The sequence below is a fragment of the Pipistrellus kuhlii genome, unplaced genomic scaffold (assembly GCF_014108245.1).
Source record: "Pipistrellus kuhlii isolate mPipKuh1 unplaced genomic scaffold, mPipKuh1.p scaffold_m20_p_64, whole genome shotgun sequence".
Classification (NCBI taxonomy): Eukaryota; Metazoa; Chordata; class Mammalia; order Chiroptera; family Vespertilionidae; genus Pipistrellus; species Pipistrellus kuhlii.
In genome coordinates, this window is record NW_023425567.1 from 107,755 (window position 1) to 132,582 (window position 24,828).

At 70.9% G+C, this 24,828-nt stretch overlaps 1 protein-coding gene across 1 annotated transcript; it reads left to right on the forward strand.

Annotated features, from left to right (window-relative positions):
* Positions 1-8,865: 8,865 nt before the first annotated feature.
* On the forward strand, positions 8,866-24,828 carry CERK (ceramide kinase). The gene is made up of 13 exons (XM_036420222.2): positions 8,866-9,048; positions 12,701-12,814; positions 13,630-13,752; positions 14,228-14,353; positions 14,523-14,586; positions 15,574-15,719; positions 16,956-17,030; positions 18,512-18,664; positions 19,386-19,494; positions 20,123-20,199; positions 21,092-21,297; positions 22,286-22,494; positions 23,721-24,828. Exons 1-13 carry the CDS (start codon positions 8,916-8,918, stop codon positions 23,773-23,775), a joined length of 1,590 nt encoding a protein of 529 aa, XP_036276115.1. The 5' UTR covers positions 8,866-8,915; the 3' UTR covers positions 23,776-24,828.

Here is a 24,828-nt window from a genome sequence, read left to right on the forward strand (position 1 = left end):
GGCCAATCCTCACCCCCTCAGAGCCCACCTGTCGTCTTTCTTTCTTCCTTTCTTTGAGTCAATATATTTTATTGATTTTTTGCAGAGAGGAAGGGAGAGGGAAAGAGAGTTAGGAACATCGAGAGAGAAACACCAATCAGCCGCCTCCTGCACACCCCCTGCTGGGGATGTGCCCGCAACCAATGCACATGCCCCCGACCAGAATCGAACCTGGAACCCTTCGGTCTATAGGCCGACGCTCCATCCACTGAGCCACCCCGTTTCGGCCCATCTGCTGTCTTTCTGCGCTTAGGATAGCCGCCTTTGGAATGCCAGGTCCCCAACAAAGACCACAGCTCCTTCTGGTCCTTGCTGTCCTGTTACTGGTTAGCTGCAGGCGTCCTATGCCCACGCGTGTGAAGGAAGTCTGTGTCCATCCTTTACTTCTCCCCAGGCCCAGAGGACTCCCGCCTTGGCTTTCCCACCCCCTCACCATCACCAGTGGGTTCCGGGACCCCCGGGCTGTCAGGGGGAAGAACGTGCAGACCTGCCGTCCTCTGGGGCGCTGTCCCCATCCCCGGAGGTTTTGCCTCCCGGTGATGGTCGACAGTTTGGCTCAAATAAATGCGAAACAGTTCTCCAGGGATTTGGAGCTTCTCAGGGTGGCGTTGGCGGGGTGGGGGGTGGGGGGCACAGGATGGGGGAACCAGCCGGTGCTGTAGGGAGCGTGAATCACGCTCTGTGAACCGTGGTGGTTTCACCCCGATGAAGGAAGGCACACGCCCCCTGGGTGGCGCTGACACGGCGACCGGCCCTCCTCCCCATGAGGAGCTGCCAGTCACCAAGGAAAGAGGAACGAGGATTTGCTACAGAGACCAGAGCCCCCGCCCTTTTCGCTACCCACAGGCCTTTGCACGCCTCCAGCTTGCTCACCCGGTAATGGCATTCCCTGAGGCCATTTCCCATGCTGCCTGGCCCTTGCCGGTCACTCAGCCCTTTGAGGACCCCCAGTGCCTTTGCATGTCTGTAACTGCCCTTTTGCCTACTTCCCTTTGTACTTGCACCTATCCTGGGGCCCTCCGCCTGGCCTGCGCCCTCTCGCAATGTGGGACCCCTTGGGAGAGGTAGCAGTGCGCGAAGCAGCAGGCAGCTGGGGAGGAGCCCAGGCCGGGCACCGAGCGGCTCCTGCTCATCCTGGCCCCGCTGTGCCTGCTACCGCCACTTGGTGGCGCTGCCGTGGCAGCGGGAGAGGCTCGGGCCGCCGCAGCTGTGCTTGCCAACCGTGAGTCCGGTGTCTGGTGCCCGTAGGTCAGCTGAGCGGTGCTCCTGCTATGAAAGTGCACTGATCACCAGGGGACAGCTCCTGTGTCAAGCGTCTGCCCCCTGGTGGTCAGTGTGCACATAGCAACCAGTCAACCAGTCCTTCCATGGCTTAGGCTTTTATACACACACACACACACACACACACACACACACACACATACACTAGGGGCCCGGTGCACCAAATTCTGGTCCCTAGGCCTGGCTGGCGATCAGAGCCAATCCCAGCCTTTTGGCTGCTGGCCCGGACCTTGCTTTGTTCGGCGTCAGCCCCCTGGTGGTCAGCACCCAAGGGGACTTTGCCTATTAGCCTTTTACATAGATAAGCAGCCGGCTTATGATGGGCCGCAGACTTTTGTGGGTGACCCGCTGCTCCCCCATGCTGCTGGCAACACTGGAAAAAACACTCAGGTGTGGCGCTCTGAGCCTCTGCTTCGCCAGGCAGCACGGGCCCGCTGTTTGTCCTGTGGGGACACCCTCCCACCCCCGCCTGTGTGCAAAGCCTGGGGTCAGGCCTCTGAGAAAGGGTTCCCAGGCTCCACTCTTCCTCATTTGGCTGTTGGAGGTCTGACTGTCCCCTGCCCTGCCGATGAGGCGTCCGCCTGTGAGCAGAGTCTGGCTCAGGGAAAGCGGGCTCACCTCCCCCCTCCAGCAGACGGGGCTCGGAGCCTCTAGCCTAGGGGTGTCAAACTCAATCAGAGAAGGGGCCAAAATCTAAAATCCAGCCTAAATCGCGGGCCGAATGGTTTACTGAACAGTCATAAACTGTCATTGTGATGGAAACGCAGCGGAGTGCAGTGATGACAGCGCGGTGCGGGCCACATTGCAAGGCCTGGCGGGACGGATTTGGCCCGCGGGCCTTGTGTTTGACACATGTGCTCTAGCCCGTCTTCGGTAAAACGGGCACAGCCAGTGTGTCCCCCGGGGAGGCTGTGAGCGGCCCCGGCCGACACAGAGCTATGGGCCGCGGCAGAGGGTGGGGGCCGCGGAGGGTGGGGGCCTCAGAGGGGGTGGGGGCGGCGGCGGGGTGCTCCCAGTTCCCTGCTTCCAGTTCTGCAAACTGTGAAACGCTTCTCCTTCGAGTACGTAACTTCTGCCTCGGGCACCCTCTCACCCGCCCACAGTGCCCAGCTCTTCAGAGGGAAGCCTCCCCCCTGGTCCCAGCCGGCTCTGCGAGGAGCGCGAGGAGCCACGGCCGGCCTGGCACTCCCTGTGCCCGGGAGCTCTGCAGGGCCCTCCTCTGTCTGCCTCTGGCACGGGTGGCAGGGGTGAGGGGTGGCAGGAGGGGGTCCCTCCCTGCCTGGGCCTGGCACACGGAGGGCCCGGTGGACAAGCTGCAGGACTGGCTGCACCCCTGTAGTTACAGAGGCCGCTGCCCCTCTGTGGCCTCAGCTTCCCCGTCTGCACAGGGGGTGGAGCGAGCTGCTCCGGGTTGCGGGACTCCCTGTCAGCACTATTTTCAGCTCTGCCCACATGTCTTTATTGTCCTGCAGTCCCCCCGCCTGTCCCCGCCAGGGTCCGCGGCCACCAGCGCGCCCAGCTGCCGGCCCAGTGTGCTTCCCTCCCCCAGGCGTGGGCGTCCTGGGTCTCTCGGCTCGGCCTGTTCCCCGGACCTGCCTCCTTTCTCATTTTCCTCTCCGTTTGGACTCGGCATGATGCTGCTGTATATGTTGCAAAACCTGTGACCTGCACAGACCCTCCTCCTCGCAGGGTGTCTCCTGCGGGTGGGAGGGGTGCTGCTTGCCCGGGGCCTGTTGGAAGCAGCGTTTCTCCCTTCGAGCAGTGCCCCAGGCACCCCGCAGCCCATCCCTCCCCCGCACCCCCCACACCTGACCCCTACAGTCACCGGCCCTCCCTCTCCCCCGCTGAGCCGGGCCGCCGGCTCCCGGGCCTGGGCCGTGTTCTCCGTGTTTCCACATAAAAAGGCAAATAAACAACCGGCAGCTGCCTTATCGCCTGAGCATCACAGTTTACAGCTCTGCTCTAGCCGCGCTCCCTGACCGGTCATAGATGTGCGGCTGGGTGCGGCTGGGGGTGCGGCTGGAGGAGGGGCTGGGTGGCTGGGGTGCATCTGGGGGTGCGGCTGGGGTGCATCTGGGGGTGGGGCTGGGGGTGGCTGGGGTGCATCTGGGGGTGGGGCTGGGGGTGGCTGGGGTGCATCTGGGGGTGGGGCTGGGGTGGCTGGGGTGCATCTGGGGGTGGGGCTGGGGTGGCTGGGGCGGCTGGGGTGCAGCTGGGGTGCAGCTGGGGTGTGGCTGGGGTGCTGCAGAGCTAGACGCGGAGCTGGCGTGCAGTTTTCTCTCCATGTAGGAGCCGGGTCAGGTCCGTAGGGGGCAGGGTGTTCATGGTGGGAGAGGGCTCCACAGCACGGGCCACACGCAGAACGCCAGGAAGCCAAGCGTGAGCCGTGAGCCTAGTGTGCGGAGACCAACCAAAGTCTGCTCAGAGGATTAACTACCCTCAATCCCGCCCCTGCCATGGCCACGCCCACTCTGGCCGTGACCTCTGCCCCCAGGTGCTGCTGACAGCAGGCTCCTGCCTCCATCTCCCCAGCTTCCCTGGGCGCCCATCTGTCTTCTCTCTGCTCCCTCCCCGGTGTCCTGCAGGGAGCAGGCCGGGCCTTCCCGCCGCTCCTGTCTGTGATTAATAATTAGCTCCTTACAGCGGCCTCACCCCCAACGGGGGCACCGGGCCTCTCGCAGCTGGGGCTGGGCACAGGTGTCCCAGGATGGGGGCCTCCCCGCACCCCTGCCCGGCCCCGGGGCCGGACCTTGTGCAGCTCCCAGCCTTTAACGGGAGTCAGACCACACCGCACCCCAGCGGACCCTGTGCTGAGACTGAAAGAATAAAAATGTTTAAAAGCTGTCTGTGTTATCTCAACTCCCTAAGGTCCCCCACCCCCACCCCCACCCCCGTCAGTGATGGGAACAGGACCCTTAAAGTTGTCTCAGAAAACAGCCCCGAGCAGGGAGTAAAGGGAGCAATATTTGCTCCAACAAGATAAGAGAAACAGGATAACAGAGTAAACTTTGCTTTGACAGTTCAGTGAAATAGGGTGCGAGATTACCAGACAGGACTGTTGACTTAGCGCAAGCCCTGTCATAGAATACGTTATTAACGAGCCCAGCACCCCTTTTAGAATTCCTTTGTTCCCCTCTTCCCCCTCCGTGTGTAACCCCTCCCGATATGTGATCTTCGCCTATATATACTTGTAAGATTTTCTGCTCGGGGCTCGACTCCTCTGCTCCTGCGTGAGTTACGAGTTGAGCCCCAGCGCGCTGGAATAAAGCCTCTTGCTGTTTGCATCAAGTGACTGCGGGGTCGCCGTCTGTCCGTGGGACAGAGTGAGGGTCTCCCTCTGGGGGTCTTTCAAGACCAGGGAGGCACCCACAGCCCGCCGCCCGCCTGAGCTCTCCCTGCCCCTATGAGGCCCGTATCCCACCCACCCCCCGCCCACGGGGGCCGAGGGTCTCCCTCCTCCCGGAGCCGCCACAGAGTTCACCCAGCGGGAGCCGGCCTTTCCCCCCACCCCCAGCGCCCGCCGCTGAGCCCACCGGCAGGAGAGGCAGCCCGGATGCTGCCCCCGGGCGGGGCGGCCAGTGGTGGGAGGGGCCTCGAGTCCACACCTGCTCCTCCAGGTCACCTGACCCCGTCCCCAGGCCCCCGGGACTGCCCGCCCCCAGAGCTTCACCTGGGACGGAGGAGGCCGGGCCCAGTACAGGGACAGCATCCTGGCAGGGCCCGGCGGCCTGGGAGCCCACGGGGCCAGACCCACCCCCACACGGCCTTTGGGGCCCCCTGGTGTGGTGCCCTCGGCTCCTGGGTGTGCCCGAAGCCCAGGCCCGGTGCTGTGAGGAGTATTTTCGGCCGCCCCGCCGCACGGACTGCACCTGCGGGGCCTGGGCGTCCCCACGAGGCAGGCGCGGCCTCTGACCTCCGGGAGCTGAGTCTGAGGGGCAGGAGCAGGCCAGGCCGGACGGTCCTGCGTGTCCTGGAGGGCAGAGCCGCCTGGCCTGGCCCAGGGCAGGGGCTGCTGAGGGCGCAGGCCCCAGCTCAGGCGGGTTCTGGTCCCATGTTTCAGACTCTCCCACCGTGTGGCCTGGAGCAGCCACGCATCCGGTGACCTCTCTGCTGAATTCTGTGGTTCAGGCTCCTTCCCTGGCCTCCGCCTTCCCGGCCGCCCATGGGCAGACGCTCCGGGGCCAGCGGTGACGGTCGGGGTCGTGTGTGCCACGAGGGATCAGTGTTGTCAGACAGCAGCGCACGCTCCACGTGTTCGGGCCTCTTTGGGCCTGGATGCTTCTTCCAGGCAGGCCTCCTGGATGCGCCGCAGCCGGACACTCCTCCAGGTGGAGGGCCGGGGGGAGGACGGGGGGCATTCCTGGCGGCCTACGCGGGCGGCTGGTGCGGTGTCCTCCTGCCCCGCCCGGATGTGTAGGCTGCCTGAGGGGGAGGACGCCGGCCTGGACAGACAGCGGTCACCATAACCAGGCCAGGGCCTCTGGGGCAGAGGGGAAGTAGGTCAGAGGCCGAGGCGGGGATGTCTGGCAGGTGCGGCTGGCGCCTGGCCTGATGGTGGCCAGGGCCCTGGGCAGGCGGGGCCCGTGGGTCTGGCATGGGTGACCCAGGGGGTGTTGGGTGGCAACGCCGTGCACTCAGGCAGCCCTCAGGGCCCAGGCGGCCGGTGTGCGCGGTAACCTGGCCAGGCGGTGGGTGTTGCCTGTGGGCCAGGATGTCAGGCTGCAATCAGCTGCCCAGACGTGGGCGGCAGCCCAGGCTGCAGACTGGACAGGGACAGGTGGCAGCGGGCAGGTGGCAGGCCTGATGGACGGCGGTTCCCGGCTGCGGGCTGAGCCCAGGCTCTCTGGCCCGGCTGGCAGCCAGGCCACCGCCACTGTGTGTAGGGCATCGGCACAGTCTGAAGCCCCACATGTGGCAGAGGGCGGGTGGGGAGCCCCACGAGGTGACGCCCACACTGTGGGCTGCCGGGCACTCGGTGGCATGAAGGGAGGGGAGGTGGGTGAGGAGGCTGAGTGGGCTTTTGGACAGGCATGCGGAAGGGCACTGTGCCAGGCCCAGCGTGGGAGGTGTGCATGCCAGCAGAGGTGGGCGAGGGGGTGGGGACGCTGTCAGGGGAACTGGGTGGCTGGGGCCTTCGCAGCGGCTCCTGGCATGCACAGCCCGGGCAGCGCCCCGGGCAAAGCTGCCTCTTCCCTCCCACGGCCCGGAGCTGTGAGGCCCGGCCTGACCGGGGCCCAGCCTCTCCCGTCAGCTCAGCTGCAGGAACTGGGTCTCCCAAATGCCCGGCTCCGTTCCTGACCTTCTCCCCGGGGTCTGGTCTCGCATTGGCCAGGCCCCTCCCAACTGAGCCCTGAATGACCCCTGCCCCCCAGGGTGGGCGGCCACCGTGCCAGTTTGCTGTGGTTGCAGAATGCCATAGCCTCAGTGGATAGAGCGTCGGCCTGTGGACTAAAAGGTCCCGGGTTCAATTCCGGTCAAGGACATGCACCTTGGATGTGGGCACATCCCCAGTAGGGGGTGTGCAAGAGGCAGCTGATCGAAGTCTCTCTCTCTCATTGATGTTTCTAACTCTATCTTTCTCTCTTCCTCTCTGTAAAAAGATCAATAAAATATATTTTAAAAAAAAATGCCACAGTCGGTGGCTCCTGCTCCGAAATGGTTTCCTCCCGGTTCCAGCTCCCAGGTGCCGCAGGCTGGGTCTCCGTGGGGGCCTGTCTCCGCCCGGCTCCCGGCTCGCTTTGTGCAGGAGCGCCCGGCCCTGCACCCGGCTTCCTCCTGCGAGGCCCAGGCCATCGGATTGGGACCTGCCCGACCACCTCCCTCTGTTGTAACCGCCTTCCTGGAGTCTCCATGCACAGTCACCTTCTGAGGGCCGGGGGTCAGGGCTCAACAGATGGGTTTTAGGGGGAGAGCTCAGCCCATAACAGCCACGGAGAGGCCCGGACCTCTGTGCTCGGAGTGAGGACGGTGAGGGTCCCGCCTCGGGCCTCCCGGGCCCGGGTGTCCTCTCTCTGGGCCCCGACTCGGACCCCAGGACGTCCGGGGCCGATGGGCGGCGTCCAAGGGCCCCAGCAGGGCAGGGAGCCCAGCCAGGGCGGCCGCAGAGGCTGGGCAGGGAGGCGGGCGTCCGGGCCCCTGCCCATCGCCCTGGCCTGCCATCCTCCTGCCCACGCCGTCCGGCTTCCGGAGAAGTCACACCCACGTTCCCGGCGCAGAGCAGCGGCGTGGGAGGGGGAGGCGGAGGCGGCGGGGAACGGGCACGCCTGGCCCGCGGAGGGGCGGGGCAGCACATCACCCTCTGCCCTATGGCCGCCCGGCCGGCTCCGCGCGCCCAGCACCCGGCGGAGCTGGGCTGGGCTCCCGGGAGCGTGAATCATGGGTGCTGGCAGCGTAGGAGCCGGGCATGTGCCGACGTGGTGCCAGGCACCGGCGGCCAGGATGTGGGCTCGCCCTCTGCCGGGCCGGCTCCTGTGGGAGGCCCTGGGGGACGCCCGGCCAAGAGCCGACCGGAGGCAGGTGGCTGGGGCCTGGGAGCCAGACCTCGGCCATTTCTGGGCCCTGTGCCTTTAAGACACGTCGCCTTCTCCCGGCACAGCATTCATTGATAAATCTGGGGCAGGTGCCCGGGCGGCTGTGCCCGGGCTGTGTCAGGCCTTCCTGGAGCCGAGGAGGGGACCTGCTCCGAGGCAGGTCTCCCCGGGGTGTGGGGCGGCCATGGCTTCCTTGCCGGTCAGGGAAGACCGCCCCCCCCAAGGGAAGGTTGAATCTGGGCTCAGACAGCAGCTCCCTCTCCTTACCCGTCCCCCCAGGGCCCAGGAGCCGCCTCCTCCTCCGCCAGCCTTCCTGCCTGCAGCCTGCAGCCCCCTGGCCTGTGGCTCCCGGGCGCCCACCCGCCAGCACCCCCTGGCAGGCTGGCGGTGAGCCCCGGCCGGGCCCGGGACCAGCTGCTCCTGCAGCCCGGCCTCCGCAGGGCTCCCCGCAGCCTGGGCGCGCACACGGGGCCCCGGGCCCAGAGGGGGGCCCAGGGTGGGCCTGCAGGCAGGGGAGGGTGGCCCCTTGCACCGGGTCTCCCCCGGGGCCGCACCTCCCGGCTTATTTCCCGGGACGGCCCGGAGGGGAGGGGATCCCAGAAGGTGCCCAGTCACGTGCCCGGGGGTGGCGGCCCGGACGGCGTGGGTCCCGCCCCCCTCCCAGGGCCGCCCCCGCGGCGCCCCGGGTGAACGTCTGCGCCAGGGACCGTGTGTCCCGGCCCCGCCAGGAGGCGCTGCTGAGCCCGGCGGCGCTGCGGGCGGGACCTGCCTCCGGCCTCCGGCCACCCGCCCCGCGGGCCCGCTCCGGCTCCGCTCCCGGCCCGGCTCGGCGCCCGCAGACCCCGCGCTCCCGGCGCCCCGGGCCCCGCCCGGCCCCCCCCCGCCCCGCCCCCGGCCGCGCTGCGTGCGGAGACGGAGCCGGCGACGGGGTGACGCAACGCCCCGCCCCGCCCCGCGCGCCGCTCCGGGGCCGCTAACGGTCCCGCGCCCCCCGCGCCCCCCATCCCGTCCCGTCCCCCGCCCCGTCCGGTCCCCCGCACCCCAGGCCGGGCGGCGCCGGGCGCGATGGGGGCGGCCGAGCCGCTGCGCTCGGTGCTGTGGGTGCGGCGGCAGCGCTGCGCCGTCAGCCTGGAGCCCGCGCGGGCGCTGCTGCGCTGGGGGCCCAGCCCGGGGCCCGGGGCCGGCGCGCCCGGGGCGGGTGAGTGGCCGGGTCCGAGGGGGAGGCCGCGGGGCGGGGGGTCCGCGGGGCGGGATGGGGGTGCGGGGCGGGGGTGCGGGGGCCCGGGGGTGCGGGAGGTCCGCGGGGCGGGGGGGTCCGCGGGGCGGGTGAGTGGCCGGGTCCGAGGGGAGGCCGCGGGGCGGGATGGGGGTGCGGGGCGGGGGGCCGCGGGCGGGGGGTCGGCGGGGCGGGATGGGGGTGCGGGGGTCCGCGGGGGCGGGATGGGGGTGCCGGGCGGGGGCCGCGGGGCGGGGGGTCTGCGGGGCGGGGGGTCCGCGGGGCGGGGGGTCCGCGGGGCGGGATGGGGGTGCGGGGGTCCGCGGGGCGGGATGGGGGTGCCGGGCGGGGGGCCGCGGGGCGGGGGGTCTGCGGGGCGGGGGGTCCGCGGGGCGGGGGGTCCGCGGGGCGGGATGGGGGTGCAGGGGCCCGGGGGTGCGGGGGTCCGCGGGGCGGGATGGGGGTGCGGGGCGTGGGGCCGCGGGGCGGGGGGTCTGCGGGGCGGGGAGCAGTCCCTCCGGACAGGGTCCACGGGAGCGGGGGCGCCCGCGGGATGCAGTCCCGGGGGGCGAGGAGGGGTCGTGACCCGGAGGTGCTGGGTCGGGGTCCCCACCCCTGGACCTGAGGGGCACTGCGGGAACGGGAGTGGGGAGAGTGAGGAGGGTCCCCAGGGCGCCCGCAGCCCCAGGCGGGCTCCTGGAACCCGGACAGAGGCGCCTCCTAAAGGGACCCCAACCCTGGGGGGCCTGGGCGGGAGGGGCTTTTCGGAGAAAAGCAAAGGGGGCGTAGGGCTGCTGCCGGTGGCCGGCGTGGGGGCGTCACGGGGTCCGGCACAGGCCTCCCTGCCCGGCTGTAGCTTAGACAGAAGGGAGGACGCGGTGGACAAGGACAAGCTGGGCCCTGGGTGTCATTGGATCCCGGAGGCGGGGCTGCAGACCAGGTGTGCAGGGGGGCAGGACGGCGGGCGCAGGTGAGGGCAGTGCGAGCGTGCCCGCTCCGTACACTCCTCTGCCCCAGCTGCTGGGGAGGCCCGGGGCCCGGGCAGTGCCCAGCTCAGGTCCTGTGACCGAGTCCCAGCCCACGGGTCCACTGGGGGGACCGAAGAGGGGGCGCACGGGTGCGTGTGTGTGTGTGTGTGTGTGTGTGTGTGTGTGAGCCCCGCAGGGGGCAGGGCACGTGGAAGGGGTCCCAGCAGCCCTCCCCTCCCTCTGGCATTGACAGACCTGGAGGGACAGCTTTGGGGAGACGGTCCAGCCGGAGGAGCAGCGAGCGCAAAGGCCCCACAGAGGCAGCCGGGAGGCCAGCATGGACGTGCTGGGAGGTGGGGGAAGGTGGGGGGCACCGGCCTGGTACTGGCAGGGCTGAGGGCGACTTGGTGAGTGCCATGGCGGCTTCCCCGGCCTCACATTCCTCAAGGCCCCTGTGGCCCCACCGGGAGTGGACAGAGCAGGCACCGCGCGGCTGGCCTGGGCCGGCCGGAGCGTGGTGAGCAGGGCTGGGTCTCGGGGCCGTGGGGGCGCTGTGGCCGGTGCTGCGGGCGTTTCTGACGCGGAGGCTGTAGGTCTGCAGGCAGGGGGCCGAGTTGGAATGTATGTCCGACCAAGGTCAAGGGTGGCCTCAGGCCCGTGACCACCGTTTGGTTTCTGGCCTTGGCGTCCCCAGAAGCCTGCGGCAGGGTGTCCGGTGCCCCTCGGAGTGATGTCACGCCGGGAATCGCCCTCCACCCTCACGAGGGCCCTGCGTCTGACTCCCTCTGTAACGCCCGGCCCGCTCCCGAGGCTCTGGGCTTGAGGGGACCCGCCTGCCTCGTCCTGTTGGAGGTCCCCACTGTGCCCGCCCTGCCTGAGGCCAGCCTCCGTGTGGGACGCTCCCTGCCTGCCTGCCTGCCTGCCTGCCGCGTTGGCGTCCCCGCAGCCTGCTATTATGGCTCCGGCCGCAGCGTCCCCTCTCGGTCCGCGGCATCTGCAGGCTGCCCACGCCCTCCCCAGCGGGCACATCCGCCCGGAGGGACCTGCTGCCCCCCACAGGCACTGTGGTGCGGGTGCATCCGAGCTTCCTGCCGGGACCCCCTCCCCGGCGCTGGGCCTCTGACTTCCTCCCGGGACGGCCTGTGCATCCGCTCTGCTCGGCACCGTGATGGGGCGCACAGCTGCGCCGGCCCTGGGGTTCCTCCTGGCGGCCCCCCCAGACCCACCGGGCCCCGCAGGAGGCAGGCACCCCGGACACTGGGCTCAGTGGGCAGAGGGCAGTGCCCAGCTGACGGACGGGGCCTGGAGGGGACGTGGGCTGGAGGCTGTGGGAGGCCCGGAGGCCAGGCTGGGGCCGCCCTGGGGCTCGGGGCACAGGCGGGGGAGTGGATTGAGCCCCCCTCCTGTGCTCAGAGGAGAGAGTGGAAGCCGGCTGATGGCCCGCGGGCCAGGGCGGGCGGAGGAGCCGGCTCTGGATCCAGGCTCTCGGCCGCCGCGCTGCGGGAGTCCAGGAGCAAAAGGAAGTGGGGGCCGGCCCTCCTGCGCCCCGAGAGGCTGCTCCGAGGAGCGGGGAGCCAGGGTGTGCTCCCTGGCGGAAGCGGGGTGGTGGCAAACAGGAAGCCTGGCAGAGTGGTTGAACTTGAAAGAGACTGACACTGTGCCTGGATTACACCCCTGGCGGCAGTGACCACACTCAGACTCCGAGGGGGGTCTTTCTGGATTGGGGCTGAGAGCCGTGTGTGTGTGTGTGTGTGTGTGTGTGTGTATGGGGGGGGCAGCGGGAGGGGAGGGTGGGAATGGGCTCTGCCCTGGCTCCCCCTGGGACGCCCCAGCCGGTGGCCAGCTCCTCGGGCAGGTTGTGGCTGTGTTTATAAGGTGTGCCCCCAATCGTGGGCAGCCACACGTGGGCAGCCACGGCAGGGACAGGCGCCGGGCTGTTGGTGACCCGGTGTCCTCCCTGCACTCTCTTCAGCTCTGGCCTCGGTTCTCCTCAGGTCACATGACTGAGCAGCAGGGGGAGAGGAGGGAGGGAACGCCATTGTCCTGAGATTATTCCAAGGTGAACGGCTGTTTGTTATTCTGAAATAGGTCAGCAGCTTTTTCTTAAAGGGCCAGACGCAAATAGTCCAGGCTCTGTGGGTCAGTGCCTCCGCTCTGCTGTCAGCAGGAAAAGCGGCTGCAGGCAGTGGGCACATAAGGCGTGTGGCTGTGTGCCAATAAAACTTTATTGACAAGAGCAGGCACTGGCTGACCCTCCGTAAATCGTCGTTGCCACGAAGGAATGACTGCGCTGTAGAAGCCGAGGACGCACGGCTAAAACACCCCGACCTTAAAGAGCCGTCCGTCCGCAGGCCGGGGGCGCACGCACTGGGCCGGGAGAGCAGCCCGCCCGCGGCTCCGTGGCTGAGCACTGAGCTGTGAGCCAGGAGGTCCGGGTTCCGTTCCCGGTCGGCACAGGCCCCGATTGTGGTGCCCTCCCCAGCGGGGGCGTGCAGGAGCAGCCGGTCGTGATTCTCTCTCTTCACTGATGTTTCTCTCTCTCCTCCCTGAAACCGATAACAACAACAATAATAAAAAGGACTGGGAAGCAGAGGGTCCGCCTTGTGGAGGCGGCCTCCGTGGTCACCTGGCCGGCGAGGGGGTGACGGGGCCCGGTGTCGTTGCAGGCGCCTGCTCGGTGCCCGTGGCGGAGATCGTCGCCGTGGAGGAGACCGACAGCCACGGGAGGCCCTATGGCAGCGGCAAGTGGCAGAAGATGGAGCCGCCCTTCGCGTTCACAGGTACGGAGCCGCTGTTCTCCACGGCGCCCGCCTGGCGCCTGCCCACAGCACTTGTCCCGGTGCCCGTCCACAGTGCCCACCCACAGTGCCCGCCCCGGTGCCTGTCCACAGTGCCCGCCCTGGTGTCCGCCCCGGTGCCCGTCCACAGTGCCCGTCCACAGTGCCCGTCCACAGTGCCCACCCACAGTGCCCGTCCACAGTGCCCACCCACAGTGCCCGTCCACAGTGCCCGCCCTGGTGTCTGCCCCTGTGCCCGTCCACAGTGCCCGCCCCGGCGCCCCGCACCCCGCAGGCGGCCGGAAAGGGGCCTTTGTCACCGTCACCCAGCACAGTGCTGCCTCGTGCCTCTGCCACGGCCTCCCCGAGCCCTCCCCGCGCGGCTTTGGTGCGGGCATCTTCTCTCTCCATCGCTGTCCCCGGTCACGGGTCAGAGAACGGGAGGAGGGTTTCCCTCTCGGCCGTGGGAGTCCCCGAGGCTGTGGGACGAGCTGCGTGGCCGCGGGGACGAGCTCCGTGGCTGTGGGACAGGCTTAGTGGCCTGTGGGATGGGCTCCGTGGCCTGTGGGACGGGCTCCGTGGCCTGTGGGACGGGCTCCGTGGCCTGTGGGACGGGCTCCGTGGCCTGTGGGACGGGATTCGTGGCCGTGGGACGGGCTCAGTGGCCTGTGGGACGGGCTCCGTGGCCTGCGGGACGGGCTCCGTGGCTGCGGGACGGGCTCCGTGGCTGCGGGACGGGCTCCGTGGCTGTGGGACGGACTCCGTGGCTGCGGGGCCGGGCGGGCGGGCGGCCGCGGGAACAGGCTCTGTCCCCGCAGTGCACTGCGTGAAGCGGGCGCGGCGCCGGCGCTGGAGGTGCGAGCCGGTGACGTTCTGCGTTGGGGACGAGCAGCTGTGCCATCTGTGGCTGCAGGCCCTGCGGGAGCAGCTGGACAGGCTGAGTACGTGTTGTTGCTTCCATTCATCTCCACTGGAGGGCGTGCGTTCCCGACTCTCAGAGCGAGCGGGGAGGGAGTGAGGGGCGGAGAGACAGGGACTGGCTGCCTCCTGCGTGCACCTCGGCCAGGGCCTGTGCCCTCGACCAGAATCGAACCTGGGACTGCAGGCCGACGCTCTATCCACTGAGCCACACTGCCAGGGCTTCTCTCCTCGTGGTGGTGAGCGGTCTTCATTCTGACCTGGTGCATTGATCTTTCCTCAGCCGTGCTGGGCTGTGTCCTGTGAGGGCGCCTTTGTTTGCCCCGGCCCAGGAGCCAACTTCCCGGTGGTGCCAGGCTCCTGGGCTTCAGGCGTAGACATCGGCCTGCCCACGCCCACGCCCCTGCCCACGCCCACGCCCCTGCCCACGCCCACGCCCCCTGCCCACGCCCACGCCCCTGCCCACGCCCACGCCCCTGCCCACGCGGTGTTTTGCAGCCTGTAGACCGAAGCGCCTGCTCGTGTTCATCAACCCGTTCGGCGGGAAGGGCCGGGGCCTGCGCATCTACGAGCGGAAGGTGGCGCCGCTGTTCGCGCTGGCCGCCATCGCCACCGAGGTCGTGGGTGAGGCGCCGGGCGGGCGGGCGGGCGGGACACGCGGAGTGGGCTCGGGACTGTGGCCGTGGACGTCTAAAAGTTGACGTCAGAGGTAGGGAGAGGGCGAGAGAGAGACGTCCGGACGAGGGAATCGAGGCCCGCTGCCCCTCCGCCCTGACGCCGCCTTTGCCCGCAGTCACGGAGTGCGCCAACCACGCCAGGGAGGCCCTGCACGAGATGAGCCTGGACAGCTACGACGGGTGAGCGCGCCGCCCGCGGCCCCCTCCCGACGGACAGGCCCTCAGGGCCCGTCTGGGCCGAGGGACCGCGGCCCGAGTGTGCCTCCTGTGGTCTTCCTGCCGACACAGGCTGGCGAACACGTGGCGGGCGTGACCACACTGCCTACCTGGTGTGCATATGTTACAGGCGTGACCACACTGCCTACCTGGTGTGCATGTGTTACAGGCGTGACCACGCTGCCTACATGGTGTGCATGTGTTACAGGCGTGACCACACTGCCTACATGGTGTGCATGTGTTACAGGCGTGACCACACTGCCTACATGGTGTGCATGTGCTACAGGCGTGACCACGCTGCCTACCTGGTGTGCATGTGCTACAGGCGTGACCACGCTGCCTACCTGGTGTGCATGTGCTACAGGCGTGACCACACTGCCTACATGGTGTGCATGTGCTACAGGCGTGACCACACTGCCTACCTGGTGTGCATGTGTTACAGGCGTGACCACACTGCCTACCTGGTGTGCATGTGCTACAGGCGTGACCACACTGCCTACATGGTGTGCATGTGCTACAGGCGTGACCACACTGCCTACCTGGTGTGCATATGTTACAGGCGTGACCACACTGCCTACCTGGTGTGCATGTGCTACAGGCGTGACCACGCTGCCTACATGGTGTGCATGTGTTACAGGCGTGACCACGCTGCCTACATGGTGTGCATGTGTTACAGGCGTGACCACACTGCCTACATGGTGTGCATGTGCTACAGGCGTGACCACACTGCCTACCTGGTGTGCATGTGCTACAGGCGTGACCACGCTGCCTACCTGGTGTGCATGTGTTACAGGCGTGACCACACTGTTTACATAGGCTTATGGGAGCGTGGCGGGCCGAGGATTGTCCCCAGGAGCCAGGCCTGTCCTGCTCAGGGACACGTGCCCCCCGCAGGGGCGCCAGGAGGAGGCTGGGGGGCGTGCGGGGCCTCATGAGCGGTGCTGCCCGCAGGGTGGTGTGCGTCGGCGGGGACGGCATGTTCAGCGAGGTGCTGCACGGGCTGGTCGGCAGGACGCAGCGGGCGGCCGGTGTGGACCAGAACGAGCCCCTGGCGGCGCTGGTGCCCTGCCCGCTGCGCATCGGCATCATTCCCGCAGGTAGGACGCGGCGCCCGCCCGCGCCCAGTGCCCGCGCCCACCCGGGACCACGGGAGCCGCAGCCGAGTCCGCGGCTGGGATGGGGGCTGGGAGGCCTCCCTGCGCCCCTGACGGAGAGACCTGTCGGGGGCGGGGTGGCCCCAGAGCATCTGCCTGCTCACCCTGCTGGCGCTGGCGGCGGCGGCGCTGAGCAGCGGCAGAGCCCCACGGGGTTTGTTGTGGGAAACGCCGCCCAGGGCTCTCCAGCTCCTCAGCTCGTCTCCTCAGATCCCTGCCCAGCCCGTCCCAAGCCTGAGTCAGCGGGCGTGGGGTCAGGCCTCGGGCATGAGATGGTGCTGGGGTTCCCTGCCCACGCAGCCCAGGTGACCTGGATTCTGACCCAGTTTCGGAGCAGGCCGGACCTGGGGGGATCGGGCTTCCCAGCATGCCCCGGGCCGGCTGGCTGGCGCTCTGAGGGCACCCACGTGCGGACCACGGCGGCCCCCGCGGGCTCAGCCAGGGCGCGCACGTCTGTGACCTCCAGCCGCGCGGTCTGCACGCCCCCGGGGAGGGGGGCCTGGGGGACAGGGCCCGGGAGGGGCCCAGGGAGGGGGCCCGGGGGAGGGGGCCGGGGAGGGGGCTGGGGAGGGGGCCCGGGAAGGGGGCCCGGGGGAGGGGGGCCGGGGGGCACCCGGGGAGGGGGTCTGGGGGAGGGGGGCCGGGGAGGGGCGGGGGGGGCCCCGGGGGAGGGGCTGGGGAGGGGGCCCGGGGGGGGCCCGGGGGAGAGGGGCCGGGGAGGGGCCGGGCAAGGGGGCCCGGGGGAGGGGGGGTCTGGGGGAGGGGGGCCGGGGAGGGGCCGGGGGGGAGCCCCGGGGGAGGGGGGTCTGGGGGAGGGGGGCCCAGGGGAGAGGGCCTGGGGGAGGGGGCCCGGGGGAGGGGGCCAGGGGGAGGGGGGCTGGGGAGGGGCCGGGGGGGAGCCCCGGGGGAGAGGGCCCGGGAGGGGCCCCGGCGAGGGGGCCCGGGGGGCAGGCGCGGACGGCCCCACCGCGGCCCCGCAGGCGTTTCTCGGGGCTGCCCCCCCACCGAGGAGCTTGTGGGCGGAATTGCCGAGCAGCTCGGCCTCTTTGAGGGGTTCCCTTTGTAGATAAACCACGTTTATTCCTTTCTCACTCGGCCCGGAGGGAAAGGAGGAGCCGCGCACTTTCCGGACGCTTAGTTTTCACAATCACCGCAGTGTTACGGCCTCTTCCTCCTCAGGGTCCACAGACTGTGTGTGTTACTCCACCATCGGCATCAACGACCCGAAGACCTCCGCCCTGCACATCATCGTGGGTGAGCCCGGGGGTGGGTCCCCCCTCATCGTGGGTGAGCCCGGGGGAGGGTCCCCCTCATCCTGGGTGAGCCGGGGAGTGGGTCCACCATCATCGTGGGTGAGCCCGGGGGTGGGTCCCCCCTCATCGTGGGTGAGCCCGGGGGAGGGTCCCCCCTCACCGTGGGTGAGCCCGGGGGAGGGTCCCCCCCATCGTGGGTGAGCCCGGGGGTGGGTCCCCCCTCATCGTGGGTGAGCCCGGGGAGGGTCCCCCCTCATCGTGGGTGAGCCCGGGGGTGGGTCCCCCCTCATCGTGGGTGAGCCCGGGGGAGGGTCCCCCCTCACCGTGGGTGAGCCCGGGGGAGGGTCCCCCCTCACCGTGGGTGAGCCCGGGGGTGGGTCCCCCCTCACCGTGGGTGAGCCCGGGGGAGGGTCCCCCCTCATCGTGGGTGAGCCCGGGGGAGGGTCCCCCCTCACTGTGGGTGAGCCCGGGGGAGGGTCCCCCATCATCGTGGGTGAGCCCGGGGGTGGGTCCCCCCTCACCGTGGGTGAGCCCGGGGGTGGGTCCCCCCTCATCGTGGGTGAGCCCGGGGGTGGGTCCCCCCTCATCGTGGGTGAGCCCGGGGGAGGGTCCCCCCTCACCGTGGGTGAGCCCGGGGGAGGGTCCCCCCTCACCGTGGGTGAGCCCGGGGGTGGGTCCCCCCTCATCGTGGGTGAGCCCGGGGGAGGGTCCCCCCTCATCGTGGGTGAGCCCGGGGGTGGGTCCCCCCTCACTGTGGGTGAGCCCGGGGGAGGGTCCCCCATCATCGTGGGTGAGCCGGGGAGTGGGCCCACCCATCACCCATCATCCTGGGTGAGCCCCGGGGTGGGCCGCCCATCACCCCTCACCGTGGGTGAGCCCGGGGGTGGGTCCCCCCTCACCGTGGGTGAGCCCAGGGTGGGTCCCCCCCTCATCGTGGGTGAGCCCAGGGTGGGTCCCCCCTCATCGTGGGTGAGCCCAGGGTGGGTCCCCCCTCATCGTGGGTGAGCCCAGGGTGGGTCCCCCCTCATCGTGGGTGAGCCCTGGGATGGGTCCCACTCATCTCCCCTCCCCGCCTCGGGTTCTGCACACGCAGACCCTGCGTGGACCCTTCCAGAGCCTGGGGGCGTTACCCGGGCCCTGGCCGGGCTGCCCCCCTGTCCCAGGCTCGGGGACCCTGCCCTCGGCTCTGCCTGCACCCAGGGCCCCTCGTCACGGGCGGGGCGGCTGCTCAGGAAGGGCCCTGCCGCCGCCGTGTCCTGCCTGCAGCTCCCTCCGGGTCAGGGGCTGAGGCCGGACAGGCTGCGCCCACTCGGGCGGTGACTGCGTTTCCTAAGACGGGCCTCTTCCCGGAGCCCCGTCCGCGGGTCCTCGCTGGTCCCCAGGCTGCGGCCCCTGCGTCCGGCCTGTCTGTCTCCGGGTGCTGCGCGTGGGGGCGGGGGCGGGGGCGGGGGCTGACGGAGGCGCCCGCCGCCTCTCCTGCAGGGGACTCGCTGGCCATGGACGTGTCCGCGGTGCACCACCATGGGGCGCTGCTGCGCTACTCCGTGTCGCTGCTGGGCTACGGCTTCTACGGCGACATCGTCAAGGACAGCGAGAAGCAGCGCTGGATGGGGCTCATCCGATACGACTTCTCAGGTGACAGCGCCCGGGAGGCGGGCGCCCCGGACACAGACCCCGCAGGCTCCTGGGCGCGCTGGGACCGCCTCCCCTCACCCGGCCACGGAGCGGGGGCCGCGGAGCCGGGTCACCCCAGGCCTCACGGGGGACGGTGTGCGTGGCTGGGGCACCGCTGTCCACACCTCCGGACGCGGTCGGTCCTGCCGTGCGCTCGGGGTGGCGCGTGGGGCCAGCCAGCTCGGGCGCTGTGCCCGCCTCGGCGTGCTGCCGGCACACTTTGCCAGAGCGGCTCTGGGTGGCGCTGTCGCCCTGGTCTTCGTCCCGAGTGCTGACAAGGCGCCATAGTCGCCGGATGAGCTGGGAGCCAGGGCACCACGGACAGCCGTGGAGGGGCGGAGGGCCCTGGGGCCTGCCCTGAACGTGGCTCAGCGCCAGACAGCCGGCTTCAGAGGCGCCACCACGAGCCTCGGTCGGAGCACGCGGCCCTGGTGGCAGGCGCGCAGCGTGGCAGCTGTCACACGGGTCCCGCGGGCCTGCACCCTGGCTGTGCTGCCCAGCGCGGCGGGCGGGCGGGCGGGCGGCCCTCGGTCCCGGTGCTGGCTGAGCCCGCCCTGTGCTGCCCCCGGAAGGCCCCAGGGGCCCGCTCCCCAGGCTCCGACGGCCGCTCCGTCGGGGGTGTCGGGGGGTGTCAGAGGTGTCGGGGTGACCTGGCTGCTTCCCCTCTCCGCCCGCCCCCCAGGCCTGAAGACCTTCCTGTCCCACCACTGCTACGAGGGCACCGTGTCCTTCCTCCCGGCGCAGCACACGGTGGGCTCGCCGCGGGACGGGAAGCCCTGCCGGGCGGGTGAGCTGCGGGCCGGGGGGGGGGGGGGGGGGGGGAGGGGGGGAGGGAGGGGGAGGGGAGGGAGGGGGAGGGAGAGGGGAGGGGGAGGAGGAGGGGGGAGGAGGAGGGAGGAGGGGGAGGGGGAGGGGGGAGGGAGGGGGAGGGAGAGGGGGGAGGGGGGAGGAGGAGGGGGGAGGGGGAGGGGGGCCCTGCGGATGGCACTGCCTGGGGAGGGCCAGGCGCCATTGTGGGCGCCACCTGGGGGAAGTGTCAGGCACCCTGTGGACGCTGCGGGCGGGGGGGGGGGGGGGGGACAGGCGCCGTGTGGACGCTGCGGGGGGGGGGGGGACAGGCGCCGTGTGGGTGCTGCGGGGGGGGGGGACAGGCGCCGTGTGGACGCTGCGGGGGGGGGGGGGACAGGCGCCGTGTGGACGCTGCGGGGAGGGGGGACAGGCGCCGTGTGGACGCTGCGGGGGGGGGGGACAGGCGCCGTGTGGACGCTGCGGGGGGGGGGGACAGGCGCCGTGTGGACGCTGCGGGGGGGGGGGGGGACAGGCGCCGTGTGGGTGCTGCGGGGGGGGGGGGGACAGGCGCCATGGGGCGCAGAGGCTGCCGCTGGGCGGGCGGACGGCGAGCGGCCCCTCCCATTCCAGGTGCTTCGTCTGCCGGCAGAGCAAGCAGCAGCTGGAGGAGGAGCAGAAGCGGTCGCTGTACGGCCTGGAGGGCTCGGGTACGCCGGCAGCTCCGTCCCCCTCCGTCCCCTCCGTCCCCTCCGTCCCCTCTGTCCCCCTCCGTCCCCCTCCGTCCCCCTCCGTCCGCTCCGTCCCCTCCATCGCTCTCCGTCCTCTCCGTCCCCGTCCCCTGTGCCCGCGCTGTCCCCGCCTGTCCCCGCGCTGTCCCCGCGCTGTCCCCGCGCTGTCCCCGCCTGTCCCCGCGCTGTCCCCGCGCTGTCCCCGCCTGTCCCCGCGCTGTCCCCGCGCTGTCCCCGCCTGTCCCCGCGCTGTCCCCGCGCTGTCCCCGCGCTTTGTCCCCGCGCTTGTCCCCGCCTGTCCCCGCCTGAACCCCGCGCTGTCCCCGCGCTGTCCCCGCGCTTGTCCCCGCCTGTCCCCGCCCTGTCCCCCGCGCTGTCCCCGCGCTGTCCCCGCCTGTCCCCGCCTGTCCCCGCCCTGTCCCCGCGCTGTCCCCGCGCTGTCCCCGCGCTGTCCCCGCCTGTCCCCGCCCTGTCCCCGCCTGTCCCCGCCTGTCCCCGCGCTGTCCCCGCCTGTCCCCGCCTGTCCCCGCCTGTCCCCGCGCTGTCCCCGCGCTGTCCGCTCCGGCGGCTGTGTGGCCGCGGGCCAGGCCCGGGGAGAGGCTGGGAGCCGCCGTGGCACCGCGTGGCCGGCACCTGGTCCAGGCCCGGGAGGCCCGCGGTGGGTCCGAGGGCGTGGGCACGGCCTGGAAGGGGAGTGCCTCCTCCGTCGTGAGAGAGGGGGTCTCTCGGCGGCCCGCCCGGCCCCCGGGGTGGCAGGGAGTGTCCGGTGAGCGCACGGCCTCCGTGCGGTGTCCTGGTGTCCACGCCAGAGGGTGCGCGTGGCCCTGGGCGTGGCCGGCAGGCCCTGAGGGTGGCGCTGTCCGTGCCGCAGAGGACGTGGAGGAGTGGAAGGTCATCTGCGGCAAGTTCCTGGCCATCAACGCCGCCAACATGTCCTGCGCTTGTCCCCGGAGCCCCCGCGGCCTGTCCCCGGCCGCCCACCTGGGCGACGGGTCCACCGACCTGATCCTCATCCGCAAGTGCTCCCGCTTCAACTTCCTGCGCTTCCTCCTCCGGCACACCAACCAGCGCGACCAGGTGAGTGCGGGGCGCCGGGGCCTGCCCGGTGCCGGGCTGGCTCCACGGCCGCTGGGGCGTCCTACTGGGTGCCGGGCTGGCTCCGCGGCCGCTGGGGCGTCCTACTGGGTGCAGGGCTGGCCCTTTGGGCCGCTGGGCGGGCCTACTGGGTGCCGGGCTGGCTCCACGGCCGCTGGCGGGCCCTAGTCGGGGTCTGGGGGCAGTGTGAGCCGTTACTGTGGTGGGTGCGGTGGGCACGGCGGGTGCGGCAGGCGCGGCAGGCTCCGGGGCAGTGTGAGCCGTCACCGGGGCGGGCTCCGGGGGGCAGTGTGAGCCGTCACCGGGGCGGGCTCCGGGGCAGTGTGAGCCGTCACCGGGGCGGGCTCCGGGGCAGTGTGAGCCGTCACCGGGGCGGGCTCCGGGGCAGTGTGAGCCGTCACCGGGGTGGGCATGGCGGGCTCCGGGGCAGTGTGAGCCGACACGGGGCGGGCTCCGGGGCAGTGTGAGCGGTCAACGGGGCGGGCTCCGGGGCAGTGTGAGCCGTCACCGGGGCGGGCTCCGGGGCAGTGTGAGCCGTCACCGGGGCGGGGCTCCGGGGGCAGTGTGAGCCGTCACCGGGGCGGGCTCCGGGGCAGTGTGAGCCGTCACCGGGGCGGGCTCCGGGGCAGTGTGAGCGGTCACCGGGGCGGGCTCCGGGGCAGTGTGAGCCGTCACCGGGGCGGGCTCCGGGGCAGTGTGAGCCGTCACCGGGGCGGGCTCCGGGGGGCAGTGTGAGCCGTCACCGGGGCGGGCTACGGGGGGCAGTGTGAGCCGTCACCGGGGCAGGCGCGGCGGGCTCCGGGGCAGTGTGAGCCGGGAGCCTGGGAAGGCGGGTCCCGGCCTCCTGCCCGCTCAGACCGCCCCGCACGGGCAGCGCGGCCGGCCGCGTCCTTGTGGGGAGCACGGGGAGGGCAGGAGCACTTGGGCCAGGGCGTCCCCGCGGCTCAGGCGCCCCGCCCTCTCCTGCCAGTTCGACTTCACCTTCGTGGAGGTTTACCGCGTCAAGAGGTTCCAGTTCGTGTCGAAGCAGGTGGAGGACGAGGACGGCGAGCTGGGCGAGCGGGGCAAGCAGGGGCTGGGCCAGATCTGCAGCCAGCACCCCTCCTGCTGCTGCAGCGCAGCCAGCAGCTCCTGGAACTGCGACGGGGAGGTGCTGAGCGGGTCCGCCGTGGAGGTCAGGTGGGTGTGACATTCCCGTCCCCATCCCCGCCACCGTCCCCGCCACTGCCAACACCACCACCAACACCGCCACCGTCCCCGCCACCATCCCCACCACCGTCCCCGCCACCGCCAACGCCACCACCACCACCACCACCACCGTCCCCATCCCCGCCACCGTCCCCATCCCCGCCAACGCCACCACCACCACCACCACCACCGTCCCCATCCCCGCCACCATCCCCGCCACCGTCCCCACCACTGCCAACGCCACCACCAACACCGCCACCGTCCCCACCACTGCCAACGCCACCACCAACACCGCCACCGTCCCCACCACCATCCCCGCCACCGTCCCCGCCACCGTCCCTGCCACCGTCCCCACCACCATCCCCACCACCATCCCCACCACCATCCCCACCACCATCCCCACCACCGTCCCCACCACTGCAACGCCACCATCCCCACCACCGCCACCGTCCCCGTCCCTGCCACCATCCCCGCCACCATCCCCACCACCATCCCCGCCACCATCCCCGCCACCACCACCGTCTCCGTCCCCACCACCGTCCCCACCACCGTCCCCACCACCGTCCCCACCACCGTCCCCACCGCCACCACCACTGCCACCGCGGGGCAGGCGCCACGCCGCTGGGGCTCACGGCCCTGAGCTGGGCTTCCTGCCGCTCGGAGCCCCAGTGGGGAGCACGTGTGGCCAGGGCGCCTGGGCTCCCAGGTGGCACACGCCCTGTGGGTGCTGTGGTCTAACCTGGGACACGCCAGGTGTCCACCCCTGTCACAGAGATCCTTACTGGTCTCAGAGAGGAAGGGAGAGGGAGCGAGACAGAAACTCCACGGTGAGGGAGAACCACGGATCGGCTGCCTCCCGCACGCCCGCCCTGGGAAGGGAGTGACAGCCCAGGCGGGCGTGTGCCCCGGCCGGGAATCGAGCTGTGACCTCCTGGTTCAGAGGTCGATGCTCAGCCATGAGCCACGCGGCCGGGAGAAGCCCCTCGATGTTACGCTCGCTCTCCTGCACCTGCAGGCCCGCGCGGCCTGGGCCCGGCCCGGTGCTCTCGCTCCGTGAAGTGCTGGCTCCCGGCATCCACCGGCCCAGCCACTGAGCCGAGGAGAGCCGGGCAGTGGGGCCGTGTCTCCCGGTGGCGGCAGCTGCCTGCTTCCCCCGGGGCCCGGGCGGCCGGGGGACCGCTGTCCGCGGGGAGGGTGTCAGCGGCCTGTCTCCGCAGGGTGCACTGCCAGCTGGTCCAGCTCTTCGCCCGTGGCATCGAGGAGCGCCCGTAGCGAGCCTCGGCCAGACCCCTCACCGCGCCGAGGGCCTGGCTGCCTGTGGGAATGGAGCGAACACGATGGACCCATTACATGGGCGCTGCGTTCAAACTTAGGAGTTTATTTTTCTAGTTAAACCTCGGTTTTAGGAAAACACCTGTCAGCGGCTCTGGGACGCCCCGGGCACTTTCCGTTCCACGTGACTCCGCCCGCAGTCACCATGACGGCGCTGGCTCTCAGACCCGGTCTGTGCCTGCGGCGATTGAAGGACGGCCGTTTGCGGCTCTGGCAGTCGCTGTACAGACCAAGTCACAGGAGAGCCGGCCATCCTTGTCCCGGCTGGACAGGAGGTGCCTGCCCGTCACGCCGACCGATCGCCGTGGGCTCCCTGCCTCCCGGCCCTCACCGGAGCTCACCATCGGGCATTCCCGGTCCTTCCGGCTGTGCCCCCGGCACGGAGCCCGCTCAGCAGCGCCCGCGAGGGGACCAGGCTAGCGAGGGGCCTGCGGAGTCCTGGCTGTCTCCGCAGCCTCAGCCTGCGCCCGCCGTCCTCCGTCCCGGACAGTCAGCCGGCAGCCCTGGCTGCGCCGGGCGGCAGTGCGAGCTGTCTCGTTAGAAACGCCGATGCTTTGCGCCAGGAGGCGTCCTTGGAGGCGTCAGACCCGTGGGCGGTGAGGGTAACATTCCAGGCCGGCTGCCCTTCGCTGACCTCCCGTTCATCTCTGCGTGTTATCGCCGGCTTGGTCCTCTTAAGCGGGGCGTCATTCCGGGTCCCCGTGGTCGGTGCTTGAGTTGCTGCAGCCTCGGCCCCGGACGGGCCCCCGGGGCCCCCACACCCCGGCCCGGCTGTGCCTGTAGCCGCCTGTGGGGAGCCGGGCTGTGACGGAGCGCTGGCTGCGGCGGGAAGGCTGGGCGTCCGATGGCTGGCCGCTGCCCTGGGGCTCCGCGGGCCCGTGGCTCCGCGCGGGGCAGACGGCGTCCGAGTCCACGTGCCGGGCCGTGTAGACTGCATGTGACTCTCCCGCTCCATCCCCCCCCCGCCCCCCGCCCCCCGCCCCGCCCCCCCCC

Bases quoted from the DNA above. Each gene is read 5' to 3' on its own strand.
- CERK (XM_036420222.2), top strand. From the start codon at position 8,916: ATGGGGGCGGCCGAGCCGCTGCGCTCGGTGCTGTGGGTGCGGCGGCAG. The intron at 9,049-12,700 runs GTGAGTGGCCGG...GTGTCGTTGCAG, and splicing joins GGCCGGCGCGCCCGGGGCGG to GCGCCTGCTCGGTGCCCGTG. The intron at 13,753-14,227 runs GTACGTGTTGTT...GGTGTTTTGCAG, and splicing joins GGAGCAGCTGGACAGGCTGA to CCTGTAGACCGAAGCGCCTG.